This window comes from Tauraco erythrolophus, chromosome 5 (genome assembly GCF_009769465.1).
Source record: "Tauraco erythrolophus isolate bTauEry1 chromosome 5, bTauEry1.pri, whole genome shotgun sequence".
Lineage (NCBI taxonomy): Eukaryota > Metazoa > Chordata > Aves > Musophagiformes > Musophagidae > Tauraco > Tauraco erythrolophus.
This window is the reverse complement of record NC_141469.1, coordinates 3050584-3070547: the sequence shown is the minus strand read 5'-3', so window position 1 is coordinate 3070547 and position 19964 is coordinate 3050584. Positions and strand designations below refer to the sequence as shown.

At 42.6% G+C, this 19964-nt stretch overlaps 1 protein-coding gene across 2 annotated transcripts in view; it reads left to right on the top strand.

The window, feature by feature from the left end:
* Positions 1-1765: 1765 nt before the first annotated feature.
* ANK2 (ankyrin 2) overlaps positions 1766-19964 on the top strand; it is a 172257-nt gene continuing 154058 nt past the window's right edge. For both annotated transcript variants that reach the window (XM_086612093.1, XM_086612094.1), the window contains exons 1-2: positions 1766-1900; positions 15626-15727. In XM_086612093.1, coding sequence (XP_086468219.1) covers positions 1766-1900; positions 15626-15727 — 237 coding nt within the window. The remainder of the gene's footprint in view (positions 1901-15625; positions 15728-19964) is intronic.

Below are 19964 nucleotides of genomic sequence, written 5' to 3'. Positions count from 1 at the left end.
GCAGAAATGTTGTCGAGGACGTTTTGTGGTTCAGGTTTTGTTCGGTTCCGTGCAAGTGTACAATCACGTAGCCAAAAGCAGCAAATGGATTTAACTGTTTTGTGCCAGTGTCCACCCAGCACGTACTCGTTCCACATCGTAGCACCTGATGCTCTTCAAAGGAGCTGGATGATCCCATCCTGGAGCATTCCTCAGTCAGGGGGAAGTTACAGAGCCATTTTAAATGTACCTCAAGGTAATTAACACAAGAGAGAACCCTATACCGATCAGTAATCCTTGAAAGGGGACTGGGTAGAGCTTGCACTCTCTTAATTATAACTGGCACTGCTGGGAAGGTTAACTGGGTAGAAATCAATAGGATGCTCTAGGCAGCTGCCTGCTGACGTGTATCACGGTACTAGGGATAGATTGAAACCCCAAAGAGAAAAAAGTCAGCTGGACGATATGATTCTTTGAGGATCGCTCTGTTTCCAAGGAATTATGGGTTTAAGTTTTCATATATGTGCCCAGCTCCGCTTACGGGTCGCGTGTGTGTTGCGGTATGTTCCGTGGGACTCTGTTACCTACAGACAGGCAGTCTGTCCGCATCACCTCCGTTACCGCCAGCTGTTCCTGAAGCATTTGGAAACTGCTAATTATTTCTCAGCTAACTTTGAGGAGGGGTTGGGTTGGTTTGGGTTTTAATTCCATAGTGGGATGATGGGTGGATTCCAAAACGCAATCCTCAAAATGATTTTTATCTTACCGGGCCCAATCATGTTGACTAACTCAAACCAAGAAGAAATATCCTTATTCTTAATTTTGGTGGGGTTTTTGTTTGTTTGTTTGCTTTGGTTTGTTTGTTTGTTATTTTAAATAATGACCATTCTACCTAAAAAAACCCCACAAACTTTGTTTGCTTTGATTTGTTTGTTTGTTATTTTAAATAATGACCATTCTAGCTAAAAAAAAAAAACCAACCCCAACAACCCTAAACCAAAACAACAATAAAAACCCCAAACAAGATCATACATGGCATAGAGAAGAGCTAAAGTGATCTAGCATCAGAGATGGTCCTTTTTGGATACATTTAAGCTCCTCTGAAATCCAGCCTGGGGGATACATCGATTCAAAAGCAAGCTCACCGCAGTTATTATCTACACGAGCACGAAATACCACGTAAAACACAGGAATGAAACGGTCATGAAATTCATCCTCGTGCATCTTGTTTGGTCAACATCAAAGAGTTGTGACTTCATCACCTTTTTGAGTTAGAAACTCAGCAGGGCATTAGCAACCTTCTGAAATTTAGCGCTTTGCGTGAACGCGGCGAGACCGAGAGCCGTAGAGGAGGGGGGGAAAAAAAAAAAAAATAAAATCAAAACGGTCAAAGGCATGCGAGCGGGTAATTCAATAACCCTGGCGTGGAGAGGCATTTCACTCGGCAGGGCTTCAGCTGGACGTGCTGGGCAGGCTGGCTGTATGCTGGAAAGCAGTTCCCCCCCCCCACCTCAGCCCACCCCAACGCCATTTCCATGCATAGCTGGCCTGGTAGGTGTAAAAATAGCCCGGCAGCGCCTGAATTGGACATGGTCACCGGCCACCGACCGCAGTTGCTGGGGTTTCGGGTTCTCCGCGACACGGGACAAGTCGGGGGAAGGAGCGGCCGGGAAGCGGAGCGTGGGTGGGATCCTCCTCCGGGGTCGTCGGCCGTCCTTCGGGAGCCGCAGGCAGCCTCGGCGGCACAAGGGCGATCCCACTTGTAGGGATTTGCAGGAGAACTGCTATGGGCAACGCACCGATCTGCCAGGCGTGTCATTCAGACAAGGGTTTCAGGACGCAAGGGAACATCCAGGATTTGGATAAAACCCCTGACTACTATGGATGCAACAGCGAAGAAAGTAAAGATCCTGAAGCCCTGGTAAGTCTTGGCTGAAGAAAACAGGAATCAAAGGGAAAAATTAAGATGAGGGTTGTGCAAGTTAGGTTTGAAAATTCCCTCTTGGCTCTGCCTGAATCTTGATAGCTGGCCATCCGAAGAGGTCTGCTAAAGGTGGCCACGTTCAGGCTTTGCTTTTGCCATTTTGACTGGCTGTAATAAAAAAGCAGCTGTCGCTGGGCTGTGCAGTCACTTAAAAGTGGTGTCAGCTACCAGAAGGTTTCGGTGTATCCGGAGAGAGAACACGGTCAGCGAAACAAACCCTTGGAATGAATGGGGGTGATCCCTCACCCTACTTTACACGACTCCTAAAAACCATCCTGCATCAGTCGTTCCCAAAATGTGAACTCTCAGTGACTTTTTTTTTTTTTAAGCTGTTGTCTGTCTGGTCCATGATAGGATTTTCTGTGTTTGCTGCCAGAACCCCACAGGTTTTGATGCAGGTGAGGGTTACAGCGAGGGGGACCGGGCGCGTGCGGGGTGGTCACACCGGTGACTGCAGGGCTTGAGTCAGGCGTGCAGTAAGTCCGATGGTAACAGTCATGTCAGCAAACCAGAAGAAAATCATGGAGGTGAATACTTGTGTAATGTCTGTGGCAAGAGCAGTGTGCTGCTTTTCTCTTGTTCTTCTCATTTTTTTACTTCTTCCATTTGGGAAGTTTGTTATTAAATGGTTATTTCATTCAAAACTGCTGATGAAAGGAGGTCGTGTCAAAACTTCTGGTAGAGCAGGAAGAGCAGAGAACCTTTAATGTCATTATAGCCAAATATTATGTTCTCCCATATTGGTCTGAAATAAAGTTGTTCTCAGGTCAGTATGGTGCTTTGCACTTGCAGGAATTACTGCAGTGCATTACAGGAGATGGAGTTGAGATGAGTTGCGGCGTTTTTTCGGGAAGAGACCGGAGACAGTCCCAGCAGCAGCTCACAAGAAGTTCTCTTTTGTCCTAGAAAGTAGTTTTGATGCTGTCTTGGTTTCCTGGTAGGAAACGTTTTTGCCTGAAATTTTCTGACTGGTTCCGCTGCTTAATTCGCTGACAACAAGATTGGACCAGTTTTTCAGAAATAAAAGTTTCTTCCAGCTAAAACATGAAATTAAACTATTTCCTAGAGCTTTCAGGCAATTATTTTTTTCCCACCAAAGCAGTTTTTGCTTGAATTAACAAATAAGCTCCAGCATTTCTGATGGGAAATGTGAGGTGAGGAGGAGGGACAATGCAAGTACAGGACTTCCCGGGCCACTTTGGTAATGTCTTTGATACATTTAATCTTAAGATCTTGACTTTATATGGCTCTGTTAGGGGTTGATGGAGTTGCTTTCAAATATCTGTCTTGATTTGGATGTTACAGTGCTCGGAGGATTACAAAGGAAAACTGCTGTATTTCCCTAAGAAGGTTTTCAGTCTCTCATTATACTTATGATTATGATTCCTTACAAAAAAAAAGTTGGAAAAAAAATTTAAAAAGAAGTCTGTAAATTAGAAACATCAGTGAAGTTTTGTCTTGAAGAGAGAAATTGCATTTTGTTGTTTTCCCAAATCAGAATCCAATATCCAGCCCAGTACTCTGTTAGCTGTCCATTGCCTGTGCTTTTATACCACTGGAGCCACACTCGTAGTCTTGGTGTGGAACAGAGCAGCTCGTCGAGCCGAATATGACGACTCCATGAATCTTGTGGCAGGTAAAAGGTTCAGAAGAATTCAGTTGGTGTGTGGTCAACTCAGATGGCAAAATTGCTTTGCATAATCTCATCTTTTCTGAACTAAAAGCAAATAGAGTCTGCTGCTTCAGGGCCGTCTTTGCTGAAGAAATCAGGGCTACGTTGGGTTGATTGGCCTGAATCATAGAATCATAGAATGGTTTGGGTTGGAAGGGACCTCAAAGATCATCTCGTTCCAACCCCCCTGCCATGGGCAGGGAAACACTCCACTACACCAGGTTGCCCAAAGCCTCATCCAACCTGGCCTTGAACACTTCCAGGGATGGGGCATCCACAACTTCTCTGGGCAACCTGTGCCAGTGCCTCACCACCCTCTGAGTGAAAAATTTCTTCCTTATATCTAATCTAAATCTCCTCTCTTTCGGTTTAAATCCATTGCCCCTTGTCGTATCACTACACACCCTTGTAAAAAGTCCCTCTCCAGCTTTCCTGTAGGCGTCCTTTAGGTACTGGAAGGCTGCTATAAGATCACCCTGGAGCCTTTTCTTCTCCAGGCTGAACAGCCCCAACTCTCTCAGCCTCTCTTCATAGCAGAGGTGCTCCAGCCCTCGGATCATCTTTGTGGCCTCCTCTGGACCTGCTCCAACAGCTCCATGTCCTTCTTGTGTTGGGGACTCCAGAACTGAACACAGTATTCCAGGTGGGGTCTCACGAGAGCAGAGCAGAGGGGCAGAATCCCCTCCCTCGACCTGCTGCAACACTGCTTTGGATGCAGCCCAGGATACGGTTGGCTTTCTGGGCTGCCAGCGCACATTGCCGGCTCATGTTGAGCTTCTCACCCACCAGCATTCCCAAGTCCTTTTCCTCAGGGCTGCTCTCAATCCATTCTCTGCCCAGCCTGTACTTGTGCTTGGGATTTCCCCGACCCGTGTGCAGGACCTTGCACTTGGCCTTGTTGAACTTCATGAGATTCTCACAGGCCACCTCTCCAGCCTGTCAAGGTCCCTCTGGATGGCACCCCTTCCCTCCAGCGTGTCCACCACACCACACAACTTGGTGTCATCTGCAAAATTGCTGAGGGTGCACTCGATAAATCATCTATATGACGCCAAATAAATTCATCAATTGGAGAGTCAAATTTTGATACGGAGTCGAAATAACAGCAACATTAAAAAAAAAAAACCCACAACCAAACTATTTCATAATCACATATTACAGATTTAATTACTTCTTAGCCTCCCTCTTTACTTGGGTGTTTAATTACCTTCATCTTCACTCTTGAAAGGATACAATCCAGTTTGGCTTCACGGTGCTGGATCATGTTGCGTTTCAGCCTACCTAGGACAGGCTGCTCTGTGAGTTCCAGGACAGGGGTTTTTGTCTCCCTGCTCGTAGAGGACTTGGCAACGTGGACTTTTATGTCATTGTATGAGACAGTGGGAGAGTCAGTGCCGGGAGCGTTCAGCTGGGAATTAAAGGGAGACAGTGGGTGCTTGATGTCGTGACCAAGATACAACCCGCAAACGTCGCGGTTGATGAAGAGAGGGGGTTTGTGTGGTTTAGATGTGGTTCAAGTGTAAGTGCCCAGTTGGCTGGGGAGAAATTAATGTGAAGAGAGAAAAGGAAATTATCTGTGCTGGGTACCATACTATTTGCATGACTCCTGAAAAAAATTAAATAAATGTCTGAAATGAAACCTGGTTTCTTTCCGCAACGGCCCATATTTAAAATTCTTCCTTTACTACTTTGATGTCCCTTTTACTTTTCTGTACAAGTAAAGTCTTTACAATGAGTCTTGCTGGCAGAACTGGCTTTGAATTAGAAACTGCTGCGTTTCAGAAACACCCGCTCCGTTTGCATCTATTTTAATCCCTCTCAGAGGAACACGGAATCATTTTTTTCTGTTGATGGTACCAGTAAGTATGAATCAATGGGCGATCGGTTAATGGTGCTGAGGTAAGTAAAGCTGTTTGATCTTTTAGCACTGGTGGTGTTAGCACGTTTCTTTTATTAGAAAAGGTCTCTTTGACTATAAGACAAGGAATGGAAGGGGATGAAAAATTAACAAGAGTGATAGAATCGGATGAAAAATGAACGAGAGTGATAGAATTATCTGTCAACAGTCTGTCACAAACTTCACTTACAGGCTAGGTTTTCATTAAGCTTAGTTATTATTCTGCTAGATACGCTTGGAATGGCATCTTGAGTCTTCCTAGAGGTGTTCTAGCATTATTACCTCTCTTTAGCAACATCATTAGTAACAGAAACTTGCCATGGAAACCATTTAAATGCCTGCCAGGTTCTGAAGTTGTTGCTAACACCTCAAAATCTCAATGCATGGTGTCCAGATGATCCTAAATGTTTTTCCTTCTTTTAATATTATTCAGTTCCTTTAGTGGAAATCTTGGGTCCATGTCAGTTTTTAAGAGAGTTCAATAAATGTGCGTGTCACGTAGGAGAGCGAAGAGCGATCCTGTGGTTCGTTTGAAGGTATCCTGAATGCTTTTTGTTTTGGGAAATGACTAAACAACACTTTCACTCAAATTCCAGCACAGGAGACTTTCCCATTAAACAATAGGATTATCCATTTCTGGGTTTTAGAGTAGTTTATAAGTCTTAGTAGAAGACCTGAAGATTGTTCTAGTTTTAAGGATTACTCAGACTATGGTAAAAGCTTTCATTCTTTAAACCCAAATCCTTTGGGTTATGGTTTGTTGGGTTTTTTTTGTGTGTGTGTTGTTTGTTTTTTTTTATTTTTTCCCCTTTCTTATATTTTAAAAAATCCAGGCTGTGTTTTCCAGGCGCTTTGGAAATTCTATTTTTCAGTTTCACACTGGGAAGCATAATTCTGACTTCCACATGTTGTTTCCAAGCTGGAACTTAGACCAAAATGTTTGGTACATGAATAGCCCAATGGGACATCAGGGATTACACTTGCCTGAAGTCCAGCTAGTACCGAAGTGTTGTTCTGGGTTAAACCCCAGTGCCGATGTTACTTTTTTAGTATTTTAGGATTAAAATAACTTCCATCATTTTAACTGCTGTATTTGGAAGGAACATGCAGCTGGGCCCAAGACTTTTATTCTGTTTCTTTTTCATAGAAAACTCTGCAGTTTTGCCTCAGTTCTCACAAATCCTTTACTGACGTAGTAGAAGTCAGCTGGCAGCGAGTCCAGTATGTCAAATTAATGAACGTAGTGGGAGGACTCCTACAGATGTCTGTGGCAGCTGAGTCTCATAAAAGGTTTATAGAAGACATTGGCTTCTTGGCTCAAGTAAGGGTTGATTCTTACATTAGTTTTCTCTTTCTCTTGTTGCTGCTGCTGTATTCACTAACATCAGCCCACGCTCAGGAACACAGTTGAGCGCGTAGTTAAATCCATCCTTTAGCAAATGACTTAAACCAGCTTAATTGGAAATCAGTTGGACCTAAAGATGTGGTAGAAATTAAGAGTATGCTGAAGTATTTTGCTAAACACAGCCCTTTATCTTCTTTATTCTCCTCCTGGTTAAAAACAAAGCAAAACTGATTAAACGTGTAAGTTCCAGTGGAAAGGATGGCTGGTATCCTGCGAGCTCTGCAATTTCAAAGAGGAGTTTGCAAAAGAGTCAAAGGCGTTTGAAATACAACCACCAGCATAAAATGAAAGTCATCTCTCAGGAATAATTGTGATTTTTCCCATCAGTATCAAAAGATGGAATCGTCGAAGCCTGGCTTGTCAATTAGTGAATATTAGGAGGGTCTGGAAGCACGTAGTAACTTTCAGTTGTGTCTGTCTGGAGCACTCTTGTAGCAGGAACGGGTGTGTAGGTAAAGCTGTGAGCTGGGCAAAATTTTCTCCTCCTTGTGTTACTCAAAAATAGGTGTTTGTTGGGGTAGTGTAACAGCAATAAGAAACTTTCTCCATATCAAATGCAGCTTTCTGCAAGCAGCGTCTGTAACAAGCTATGAAACTACTACAAAACTGTCCTGTGCAAATGCTAGAGTTACTGGAAGAAGTCTTTCAATTCAACAGTTATTAAAAATATGTTGGATTTATAATACATTTGGGTTTTTTTGTAATATGCATCAATCATAACGCATCCCTCAACCTGGTCTTCTTGTCTTAGCTTCTTTTTTGCGCCGGCTCTCGCGATCTCCAGTCAGACCAATGGACTTCTGTCACGAAAGCTTTTTCTTTTCTTGTAGTTATTTCACCGTCTTGCTATCACACGATACTTTTTGCTGTAGGTAGCAAAAGTCTTTATGCCAAATTGTGGGCCCGTGTCCCTACCGGATGCAACGTTACGATGAGGGCAACTCCACGGTTCCAGCTCAAGGCTGGTCAAAGCAGTGCCAACTTCTCTGTCTCAGTCATGACATTCTGTGCTTAATTGTCCTAAATACTCAAAGCACCTTAAATTATTCAGGTGCATGGTATGTGCTTAAAAGAATATTTTTATTTTTCTGATTTATAACCATCATCATGGACCTAGATAGACCCCTGAGATTAAAATAATCGATTAGATGCTGTTGGCTACGTCTTGGTAGAGAATATTTAACTCGTTAGTGATCTCTTGTCTCTGAGAGCTCGTCTTCCTCTTCACGCATCACAGTTCCTATGATTCAGCTTCTCATTTCTTAAAAAAAAAAAAAGTTAGTTGTGTCTTTTTCCTGGACAAAAAGATGCTTTAGATGATAAGAAGGAGATGCTTGTGTAGTTAAGGCTGCTATTTCAGAGTTGTGGGCTCTTCAGTTCAACAAACCAGTTCTATCCAACCAAAGGTACGTAGCAGGATGAATTAGAGCTGAGATGCCGATACATGCTTGAATGGGCAAAGCTGCGTGATAAAAAATACTTTTTTGAGATTTAAATAAGAAAATTGGGCACTTTGTTCATCCAGGAATTAGATACTGGAATATCTTTAAGATCTGCAATGTAATCTGTCTTCCTTCATGTCTTCTGGTAAATTTATGTGAGGAAAAAGTACGTGTTTTTGGGTTTTTTTTTTACGAAAAAGCAAAGGAAGTGGCTTTCAAAGTAAAGCACTGTTGCATTTCTTTTCTTTCAGAAGATGAATGTTATTTCTTTAAAGGCTGGGAAAATATGTTTCCGTTATAGCTGCTATAACCTCATTTACCAGTGCTGGATTACTGAGCCTGTGCCATTGCAAGTGCAACATTTAGCTCACGTTCTGGCGTGCGTGTCCGAACCGCAGGCTGAGGCTCTCTGGGATGGGTTAATTAAAAGAAAAAAAACAAAACAACAAAAAAAAATCCTTTGCCTTCTTGCAGTCATAGCTGCATCTCAGCCTTGCAGGTCACAGTATCCCCCTTGTTCTGTCGTGATGCCCTTTGGAGATCGGCAGCGTTTTCAGCTGGATACAAAAATAATTCAAGGTCCAAAAGATAAAACGTGAGCCGCTGAAAAACGAACTGGCAAGGTTTACAGAAACTGTCCTGCGAGGAAGAAGCATTCCTTTTGAAGTCCCATCTTTTTACGTTTGAATGGTGGTAGGGAAAAAGGTGCCGTACTGGCAAAAAAAGATAGAATCATAGAATGGTTAGGGTGGAAGGGACCTTCAAAGGTCATCTAGTCCAACCCCCCTGCAAGGAACAGGGATATCTCCAACTAGATCAGGTTGCTCAGGGCCTCGTCCAACCTGGCCTTGAACGTCTCCAGGGATGGAGCATCCACCACCTCTCTGGGCAACCTGTTCCAGTGTTCTACAACTCTCATAGTAACAAATTTTTTCCTAATATCCAACCTGAATCTACCTCCCTCTATTTTAAAACCATTACCCCTTGTCCTATCACAACAGGCCCTCCTGAACAGCCTCTCCCCATCTTTCTTGTAGGCCTCCTTGAGGTACTGGAAGACCGCTATAAGGTCACCCCGCAGCCTCCTCTTCTCCAGGCTGAACAGCCCCTACTCTTTCAGCCTGTCCTCATAGGAAGGGTGCTCCAACCCTCTTATCATCTTCGTGGCCCTCCTCTGGACCCTCTCCAACTGGTCCATGTCCTTCTTATGTTGGGGGCTCCAGAACTGGACACAGTACTCCAGGTGAGGTCTCACGAGGGCAGAGTAGGGGGGAGTTGGGTAACAGTAACACGTCATCCGTGCCGCTTTCAGACCTGTACCCAATTAAACGATGGCTGGTTTGGACAGATGTTTTCCGAAATCCCCGAATAACCAAGCCAACTGGGACAAAACGTAGTGGTTGTCTCAAGGGTAGGAGCATAAATGGATGCTCTAGAAGGTATGGCATAATCCCTGCATCTCTTAAGCGCTGAAAACCATCCAGAAGCCAGGAAAACCTGAGTTCTGGTTGTGGAACTTGCCTTCTGCAGTGCGCCGAATTTATAACTGCTGTTGACTTGACTTTCTCCATTTATAGAAGACATAAAAGTGAACAGCAGGTTTTGCTCACCTCCTGATCAGGGCCAGCCTCTTCAAAACTTAGAGCTACGTGGATTTTCTCTGTATGTCCCAGGGTCGATGCTTGAAAGGTAAGTCTGAAAGGGCTGTCAGTATTCAGATACCCACTTTAATACATACACAAAACAAAAATGTTAAATGAAGGTGTAAAACTACTCTTTGGTTATTAGATGTCAGTTTAGAATTTATTTTTTTGCTGTCATTCAATTAATAAACTGTATTAATATTAATACAATTAATATATACTAATATATAATTAATATATATTAATAAACTTGTTGCTAGACTCTATTCTCTCGCAGAGATATTTGTGATTATGGGGTCATCCACCTTATTAGGAGTAGGGGGAAGTCCAAAGCCAACCTGCAGGAATAATTTTACTATAGACATGATTTCAAACAAGTATTTGGATGATGTGGATAACATTATCTTTGGAAAACTAAAGCCTCCTACTCCCCCAAGTCTTTCCTTCTTAAGCATGAAGCTGGTTTCCAGCAGCAAATTTGAACACGGGGAGAAATTCCGAAGGGTTTGGTACAGCGTATGATTTCACAATTTGGTCTTGCACGTTTCTGTAAAAATGTCTTTGAGAACCAGGCACGTGTGATGTGGTATGACATGGGACAGGAAAGGCAACCAGAAAGGAAAATCTCTGACTATTTGAATAAATTACTAATTTCCAGATATGATTTAATTACTGAGATTCCCTGAGCTGTATGTCTCAAATTCAGGCAAAATTCTGGCATTGTGATTAGCAAGAAAGAAGTTCAATCCACAGCTTCTCAGTATTTTTTTTTAATCATTTATTCCCTTGAATTCTTTTGTTTTCTTACGCAAAGTCTGACGACTGGGTGCTTACAAAGAACACTTTTGCCTTCTGCTGTGAGTGTTCCTAAGGTTACAACATTTTTTTTCCCACGTTGTCGTTTATTTGTGGATGGTGCTCGGAAAATTCTCATTTCTGTAGAACTGCAAGTAAATAGTGCAGATTCAATCACGATGGCAGTGAAAAGAAAAATTCTCGTAAAGAATTCCTGTAAAGAAAAAAGAATTTACAAAATTCTCGTAAAGAAAAGCTTGTAAAGAAGACAGTTGTAAAGAAAGTGTCTTCAAATGACTGTTGACAGTTTGTCTTCACCAGTCGACAAGCTAGTAAAGACTGATGTGCCAGCTTCTGTGCCGCTGAAACGCAGCATGAATTCAACTAAAGATCAACATGTAAGGAAACAAAACATTTCATGAGATGCCTGAATCCATTGGAAAAGCCCACAGATCAAAACTCATGGTTTCCTACCATGGTAAGACTACGGAAAACTGCTCCTGTTGACTACTTGAGACAGTTTGGTCAAGATGGGTTTGAATTTGGAATGTGCTAAAGTGAGTAAGTTGCTGAGATGGTAGCGCTGACAAAAATGCTTTTTAAAGACTTTGAAAGAATGAGGAAAAGGAGAAGCTAGTGATGACATAGTGAAAAATCAGAGCAGACAAACAAAAGCTGGGAAGAAAAAGCAGATTGAGCCTTCTGAGCTTTAAAGCACAGTACTGAATCTATTGACTGCTTCATGGAAGTGCTCACTGGTATTTGTATGGGTATTTGTGTATGAAGCAGCTGAATTGCTGCTTCGTAGAATCATAGAACGGTTTGGGTTGGAAGGGACCTTAGAGATCACCTCTTTCCAACCCCCCTGCCATGGACAGGGACACCTTCCACTAGAACAGGTTGCTCAAAGCCTCATCCATCCTGGCTTTGAATACTTTGAAGGATAGGATATCCTGTTCCAGTCCCTCATGGCCCTCAGAGAGATCTTCTTCCTCAGATCTCATCTAAATCTCCCCTCTTTCAGTTTAAAGCCATTGCCCCTTGTCCCATCACTACACACTCGTGTCCAAAGCCCCTCTCCAGCTTTCTTGTCGGCCCTTTAGGTACTGGAAGGCTGCTCGAAGGTCTCCCCGGAGCCTTCTCTTCTCCAGGCTGAACAGCCCCAACTCTCTCACCCTGTGTTCTTAGGAGAGGTGCTCCAGCCCTCAGATCATCTTTGTGGCCTCCTCTGGACCTGCTCAAACAGCTCCACGTCCTTCTTGTGTTGGGGACCCCAGAACTGAATGTCGTACTGCAGGGGGCGGGTCTCAGGAGGGCAGAGCAGAGGGGCAGAATCCCCTCCCTTGGCCTGCTGCCCACACTGCTTTGGATGCAGCCCAGGACACGGTTGGCTTTCTGGGCTGCCAGCGCACATTGCTGGGTCATGTTGAGCTTCTCACCCACCAGCACTCCCAAGTCCTTTTCCTCAGGGCTGCTCTCAATCCATTCTCCGCCCAGCCTGTACTTGTGCTTGAGATTGCCCTGATCCACATGCAGGACCTTGCACTTGGCCTTGTTGATCTTCATGAGGTTCTCACAGGCCCACCTCTGAAGCCTGTCAAGGTCCCTCTGGATGGCACCCCTTCCCTCCAGTGTGTCCACCACACCACAGAGCTTGGTGTCGTCATCAGACTTGCTGAGAGCGTTTTCTATCCTGTTGTCTATGTTGATGGCAAATATGTTCAACAGCATGGGCCCCAATACTGACCTTCGAAGAAACACCACTCGTGACTGGCCTCCACTTGAACATTGACCTGTTGACCACAACTCTTTGAGTGCAACCATCCAGCCAATTCTTTTTCCTTGGAGTGGTCGATCCGTCAAATCCACGTCTCTCCAATTTAGAGACAAGGATGTCATGATGGACACGTGTGTTCGTGTCTTTTATCTGTGTGTTCAAGTTTGATTTAAATGAGAATATCACACAAGTGTGTGAGAAACTGTTTTGAAAGAGGAGAGGCCAGACTATGACGAGACAGGTACTATTATATATTGTAGTGGAGGGTGTCTCTGCCCATGGCAGGGGGGTTGGAACTAGATGATCTTTGAGGTCCCTTCCAACCCTCACCATTCTATGATTCTATAATATTCATCTAATATGAGATCAGTACCTGTTACAGTGAGAAAATCCAGAAAAAAACAAAGATCACTTAGGCTGGGATTTTCAAAGGCACCTAAATAAAGCACCAAGATTTCATTGTGTTTCACTGGAATTTTAGCAATTTTGTTCCTCTGCTGATCGCGATCAACCCCTGTTATTTCAGAGTGAGAACACGCACAGCAAGAGACGCTTCTGGAATAAGAGCGCCTGTACAGGGAGTTAATCATGAAGAATTAATTCATAATAACTCTTTCTGTAGACAAGAAGCTCCTATCCTGCGTTGTGGTCAATGTTGAGGGGTCTTGAAGTGATGTGCATTGCGGTAATTTGGTTTTGAGATAACAAAAGTATGAATCAAGGATATGAGAAGCTATTTTGAAATGCTGTTTGCGTTTTCTTAGCCAGAAACAAGTGGAATATATTCATATGGTCTTAGCTACAATCTGAGCTTCCAGCAGTAACTGAGATTTTAACCTTTTTAGCCTTTGATGGTACTCTGCTTGAAAGAAAATCAAGCCATGATTGATTTCATCCGTAACGAACCAGAAGTCGTAGATGTTCATTTGTTGCGTCATTCTCGCGTATCCTTTTAAAAGCATAAAACCAGATGATCATGTTAAATTATTGTAGAAGTAGTAAAGTGTGGGGAAAAAAAAAATGAGGAAAAAGAAGGTAAAATGTGTGTCCTATCGAGGGCGAAGATGCTTGTCCCATTTATTTTGAGTGTCTCGATTTTGCCTCTTGTGCTCGAATATTTGTTCTTGGTTAACACCAAGACGAGTTGATTTTTCAAGAGCGCTTAAACATTAAAATAATCGTTTTGATTCTCGATGCGCATCACAGGAGGCGGTGCAGTGCTCATAGCTGTCCTTCCATCTTGAAAGGTGTCTCTTTCAAAGACCTGCCTGAATCTGCTCCCAAGTCAAACCTCACCCAAACACTCGCTTGATTTGAGCCGGAAGCTTCTAAAAGGGTTCCGTCAACGCCAATTCCTGCGCTACCTTCCCCTTCGCCCCGCAGCGTGTTTAGAAAGATGCTCTGTTTTCCTAACAGCAAAAGACTTGGAATGTGTGCTGAAGTTTGCCAAAAAAAATTTCAAAGGAAATTTTTTTTTGCTTGGCGTGTCGCGTGGTGGTAAGAGGAATCGTTTCGATGGCGTCCGTCTGTTGCGGATGAAAATAGGTTGGGGTGGGGGATTGTGAAGTGAGTGAGTGTGGGGTGAGAAGTAGAGCGACCGAAATAAACGCGGTGAAAGGGATTGGGGGACTGAAATAAATTGCTCTGTCCATGGGTGTTAATAAGCTGGAAGTGGGAGGCTTTTAGGATATTCCCATGATGCAAAAGAATGGTTTTCCCCCGGTGTTTCTGACGGGGCGGTGAAGCGAGCTGCGAAACGTGCTCGACGGGAGGTGTTTCGGTGGAACACCAAGTTCTAGCCCGATGACGAGCGTGGCCTCCTCTACCTCCCTAATCACATCCCCCCAAAACAGGCTTTTACAGTTATTTATCTGCTTTCTGGAACTCACTCCTACTCTATTTATTTATAATTGTTGCCATCTCCGCGCGCCTTCCCAAACACTTATTCTGTTCAACCATGACTTGCGTTGCACGACTTCTGTGTTTTCTCCCAGTATCCACGGTCGCACGAGTTGCTGGTTTACCTCTGCGTGGGGTAACATCCAAGTATTGGGGGGTCGTGCGTGGGCGAACATCCAAGTATTGGATGAAACATTTGGCGGTTTCAAACAGCCAACGTCATTTCACGTCATAATCGTAGAGAACGGCAGGAGGCCGACGCGCTTCACGCTCTCCAGCGCGTCCCACAACCCGGCTCAAAAATGAAAACACGATTTTATTGTCATTTTCTTTTTCAACCTCTACATGCTGATGGGGCTTTAAACGCCAACGTACGAAGGCAGGCAGTTCAGGAGTGAGTATATTTACACCATTATCTTGGATTTAAATACACACCCTTGAGTACTTCATCATCTTCGTTCTATTGGTTCTAAAACTTGCAGTGCTGCTCAGTTTTGTGGGACTTCTTTTTTTTTTTTTTTCCCCACTTCTGCATCACAGGTGATAAAATAGAACCAGAAGACCCTTTTGCTCTTGGATAATGTTTTTTCACTCACATGTGTGCACGAATACCAACTGTAGTCATGTAACTCTTTATGCCAAGTACAAATCCAAAGCTAATGTATGTTTTCTTAAGCAGTGAAGCCAATAACAGGATCAACCATTTAATTTTCCAGAGTTTTGAGAGCATGTGTGTGTGTATATATATATATGTATAAAAAGACCTTCAGAAAATGATGGCTAGCAAGTTGCTGCACATGTTTTTTTCTGGTTGCTAATACCAGTTACTATGATCTCTGTTTGTTATTTGGTTGGGTTTGTTTTTTTTTTCCTTTGGTTCTTGCTAAATTTTGAGCTTCAGCAATTATTGGGCTGTTGTGCTCACTGGGACAGGTCTGCTGTTCTTTCGTGGCAGTATTGCCTTGCTTAAGTCTGTGTATTCTAATTAATGCAGATGCAATGCAAAGTCAGTTTTCTTCACAATTTTATTCTCCCGCAGCGCAAAACGCGGAAACCTTTCACTGGTGATGAAGTTGTGCTCTCTTTTAAGCAGAAGCTAACTAGAGCTTTTTTCTGTCTTCTCTTTTTCCAGTCCGACAGCAATGCAAGCTTTCTCCGAGCTGCCCGAGCTGGCAACCTCGACAAAGTAGTGGAATACCTGAAAAGTGGAATAGACATTAACACATGTAACCAGGTAAGGTATTTGAAGGGTAGAAGTTTGCAAGAGCGATTTGCGAGAAAGTCCCCTCAAAATCTGGCATTTTCAGGCTAGGTGACTTCATAGAGATGTTTCGTTTCACCTCGAGTGATGGTTTTGGTGGTATCTTTCGAGAGGGAGCTGATAACATCTGTAAAATTAGGCTGCTTTTAGTGAAGCTTTGAGTGAGCATTTTTGGGCTCCTCTTCTTGCCGGTGTCCCGCAGGTATGGCCATGTGTTAGTGAAGTACCTGTAATCCAAACTTAAGGTATGCTTTGGTACTCTGGCACTAATGGACCTGCTGTTGTGAAGTTCCAGTACTAGTTGAAGCAGTGAGCATTAAATGGAGTTGTAGTCTTCAAAACACTCAAGTTATGCCAAAAAAAAAAAAAAATTAAAGAAGTTTTCGTAGTATTTTTTGGATACAGGTAAGTACTAGGATAAAATAAGCCTGGATAGCAAGTTGAAGGCTCTTGGTCCTTCTGGTTGGTTTCTTTGTAGAAAGCTCCAGTTTAGATGTCCTGAGGCATCCGTGTTCAGCAAAACCCACCTCCCTCCCAGTCCACTCGAGTTCGTGTTGCTGTGGTAGAGTGAGATTCAGCTCTCTTTCCTGTACTGAGTCTCTCATTCTTTTATTTGTCTGGAGAAGTGGGATTATTCCAACACTGCTATTTTTTGCTCCGTTGTTGCCGTTTGTTTCGTGTATCCGTTTACCAATTGCGGTGAGGCGTTCCCATGCCACAAATATTCCTCATTTTAATGGAAGATGGGCTTTTCCACAGGGACCTTGTGTTGCAAACAGGGCTTGAGGAGCAATAGGTGTTGCAACAAATGGACAGATGAGCAGAGGATGGCGGTGGGATGACTGCGATTAATAAATACGACAGCATGCCAGCTGTCAGGTTTGGGGTTTTTATTGGGTTTTTTTTGTTCATTTTGATTTGGTTTGGTTTTTTTAAAGCTGTTTTGAAGACCTCTTTTTTGGCATCTTCGTAGGTGTTTAGTTTAAAAGAAAGTTCTTGCTGCAAACGTTTTTGTAAAGGACAGCGCGGACTGGCATCTTTGGCAAAGCCAAGGCAGAAGTTGAAAGCCACGTATAAAAATTTATATCCGTAGCTTAAATGTCAAGACATTGCTTGGAAGTTTGAAAGGGAGGTGTGCTTGAGTGAGTAAGAAAAATGAACCTGATAGAGACTAACTATGTTTTTCAGGCAATTATGGTTTTTGGGGTTTTTTTTGCAAAGATGAATGCGGCAGTGTTTGAGCGGATTTCAAAGTTGAATTGCAAAACATTTTTCAGTCACCTAAAGAAGTTTCTCGTCAGCATCATATTTTTTTTTTTCATATTCAATGTATTATATTTAAGCCCTGTAGCCTGGGGGAACTTTTAAAGTCTGGGGTTTCTATCATACCTAGAGCAAGAGTTCTCTTCCAGGACACGCTCTCGTTTGTATGATAGTAGTAGTAACTTAAAAAAAGAAATGACAGGTCTAAATTTCCAACAACCTTTTTACTTTTCTTAAAGAAATTATCCTGGCCCTATTTGCAATAAATCGTTACATGTTTCTCCAAAATAGAAATATAGTCTGTGATTTCAGTTTTATGGTTAATTTTTGGGGCTTGTTGTTGCTTGGCTCGCTCATTAAATGGACGTGAATGCTGGGAGAATGGGATAGCAGTTCAATCACTCGTACAAAAAAAGAGAGCGGATATTAGTGAAATAAATAGGTAAATTTGCACATTATCTGTGGATTTGATTCATGTTTTTTATTCAGATCATTCCGTTAATATTTTAATAAGGAAATTTTAGACCTAAAAATATGACTTACCTGCACACAATATTAAAATTATATTCTTCATTTTTTAAAAATTTCGTGGTGAAAAATATCATCTAAATATTGCTAAAAAACCTAAAGACAGAAAAATAATAGAAAGTATGTGCTCTACTGAGGAAAGGAGAGATAATTCCATTATGAATCTAATCTTCCCTGTCATTCACATTGCTTTTACAGTTTGATTTAGTAAAAAAAATAATATGCCCTTTTTGGCAGAGTGTGTTTCAGGTATTAGATGTTTGGAGCTGCTCTGTCCTTTGGGAAATGTGTAGGGATGGAATATACTAGTACCAGATAGTGGAAAAATACGATGGAAAAAATATTATTTTAGGTTTTGTCTGGAGAAAACACCCATAGTATCTTATCCTTCTGATCACTGTTCAGATTAAGGTCAGAAATAATTAAGATTTTCCTTCTTGTGTCCTGAGACCCAGATGCAGCTTCTAATGTAAATTGTGTCCAGGAGCTGATCTGCTCGTTGCTGTGGACATAACTATTATAAATAATTAAAAAAAAAAAAAAAAAAGAAAGGAAATAAAGCTATATTTATCTCTTTTGGCTCACTTGGGGTAAACCCTAAACCTATTATGATAGGAGGGAGCTTTGTGATGTTTTAACCAGTCGTCTTTTGGGTTTCTGGTACATGTTTGACTTCAGTGGTTCAGTTCTAATGAACATTTTCTTGGTCTGTTGGTTATTTAACTCCCAAATGCTCTCCTGGCCTTGCTAAAATTTTAGAAGGAATTTTTCACAGCTCACGTAGTTAGTGCACGACCTCATGTATCTTCAGCGGGTTCTCAAACGCTTCTTCATCTTGAAGTTCAAAGGAAGCAGGAGGAGGTTTAGCACTCCATGGTGCCGGTCTCCTGCCTTAGGAACAGTTGCTGGAGCTGTCGAGGTGATTGTTTCTCCAAAAAAAAAATCCACTTCAAAACGTGCACTCACGTAGTGGATAGAGCACCGGGCAGCCTGGGCGTTACGGACGCGTTATTTACTACTTTATCCCACTGGATGCACTATGCTCAGCCCATGGATTTTCCTTGGCCATCCCCCACGAAGCACCTGATCCCCTGTGACCCGAGGGGCGGAAGTCTGAGGTTTCCCTTGCTATTTTGGTGAAATCTCAGCTGGTAGGGGACCATTGAGTGGGTGGTATTTTTAGCCGACGAGCTATGAAAGCCGTGTCGCTCGCGGTAGCGACGCGGCTCCCGTTTCCCGCGGGCGGTTGTGGAGCAGCCGTGGGTTTTTTAACTTGATTCAGAAATCCGTGAACTTAAATATGTTTTTTTGTCCCAAGTCAATCTTTTCTGTAACACAAATTGGTTTATGTATTGTGATAAAAAGGTACTTAAATTTTCCACTTAAAACGCCACCTCCCCTTTCAGGAAAGCCATTAGTGCTGTAAAAAAGTTTCACCGTTGATAGGACTGTGACGTGATAGAATGTTTTAGGTTGGCTCTTTTGTAAGTCCGTCATATAAATCCAATTATTTTTGCTCCCTAGCCTGGGGACCTCCATTTGCAATGCTGATTTAAACAACTAGTGACTTAAAATAAATATGCAAGTAAGTGTCTGCTTCAGTCCTGACAAATATCTTGACATTCCTAGTGAAATCAATGGCATTTCTTTGAAGGAGACCTTGAAAGCTCAGGCTGTGTGGTGTCCAACTTTCTCCTAACTCCTAAACTTAGGGTTTCACCTCTACGGCACAAGAAGAGCTTTGGTTATTTAACAACCAGCCAGCTGTAGATGAGAAGCACTTTCTGCAAAAGATAAACCTGCCTCAACCCGAGTCGTGTTCCTCTCGTAGAAAGCAGGAGAATATGAAATCTGGGAAAACAAAAAAACTTGTGATGTTTCCAAGTAATTATCACATTAACTGTGCTCTGTCCACCTCCACAAAGGAGATGGTCCTTTTTCTTAATATTGGTCCTTATGATCAGGTCATAAAATTTGCTGGATCTATTTGAACATAAGAACTATATAATATAAATTTATATATAATATAAAGCCCCAGTTCTTATCCTGCTCATCATTAAACTCCTTGGCACAGAAGAGAACTACTCTCACTTTCGTGTCCTAACTTCCATTTGACAGATGCCTACTTGAATCATCTGCAGCTTTTCTTCAGCAGGGAAGGTAACATCTCATAATATTTTAGATATTTCACTTCTTATTCTTCCATCTACTCTTTTTTCAAATATAAATATGGCTGCAATCCTGGGGTTTTTAATTGGTTTTGACACTTTTCCAGTCTGAATGTCAGCATATAAGAATCAGAAAAGGAGCAAGGAATTCCAAGGAGGCTTTCTTGGTAGTACAGATAACATGTGGATAGCATGAAGCTCCAGTTGAGGAAAACAGCCTTCTTCAGACTAGCTCTTGGCTGCATACATCA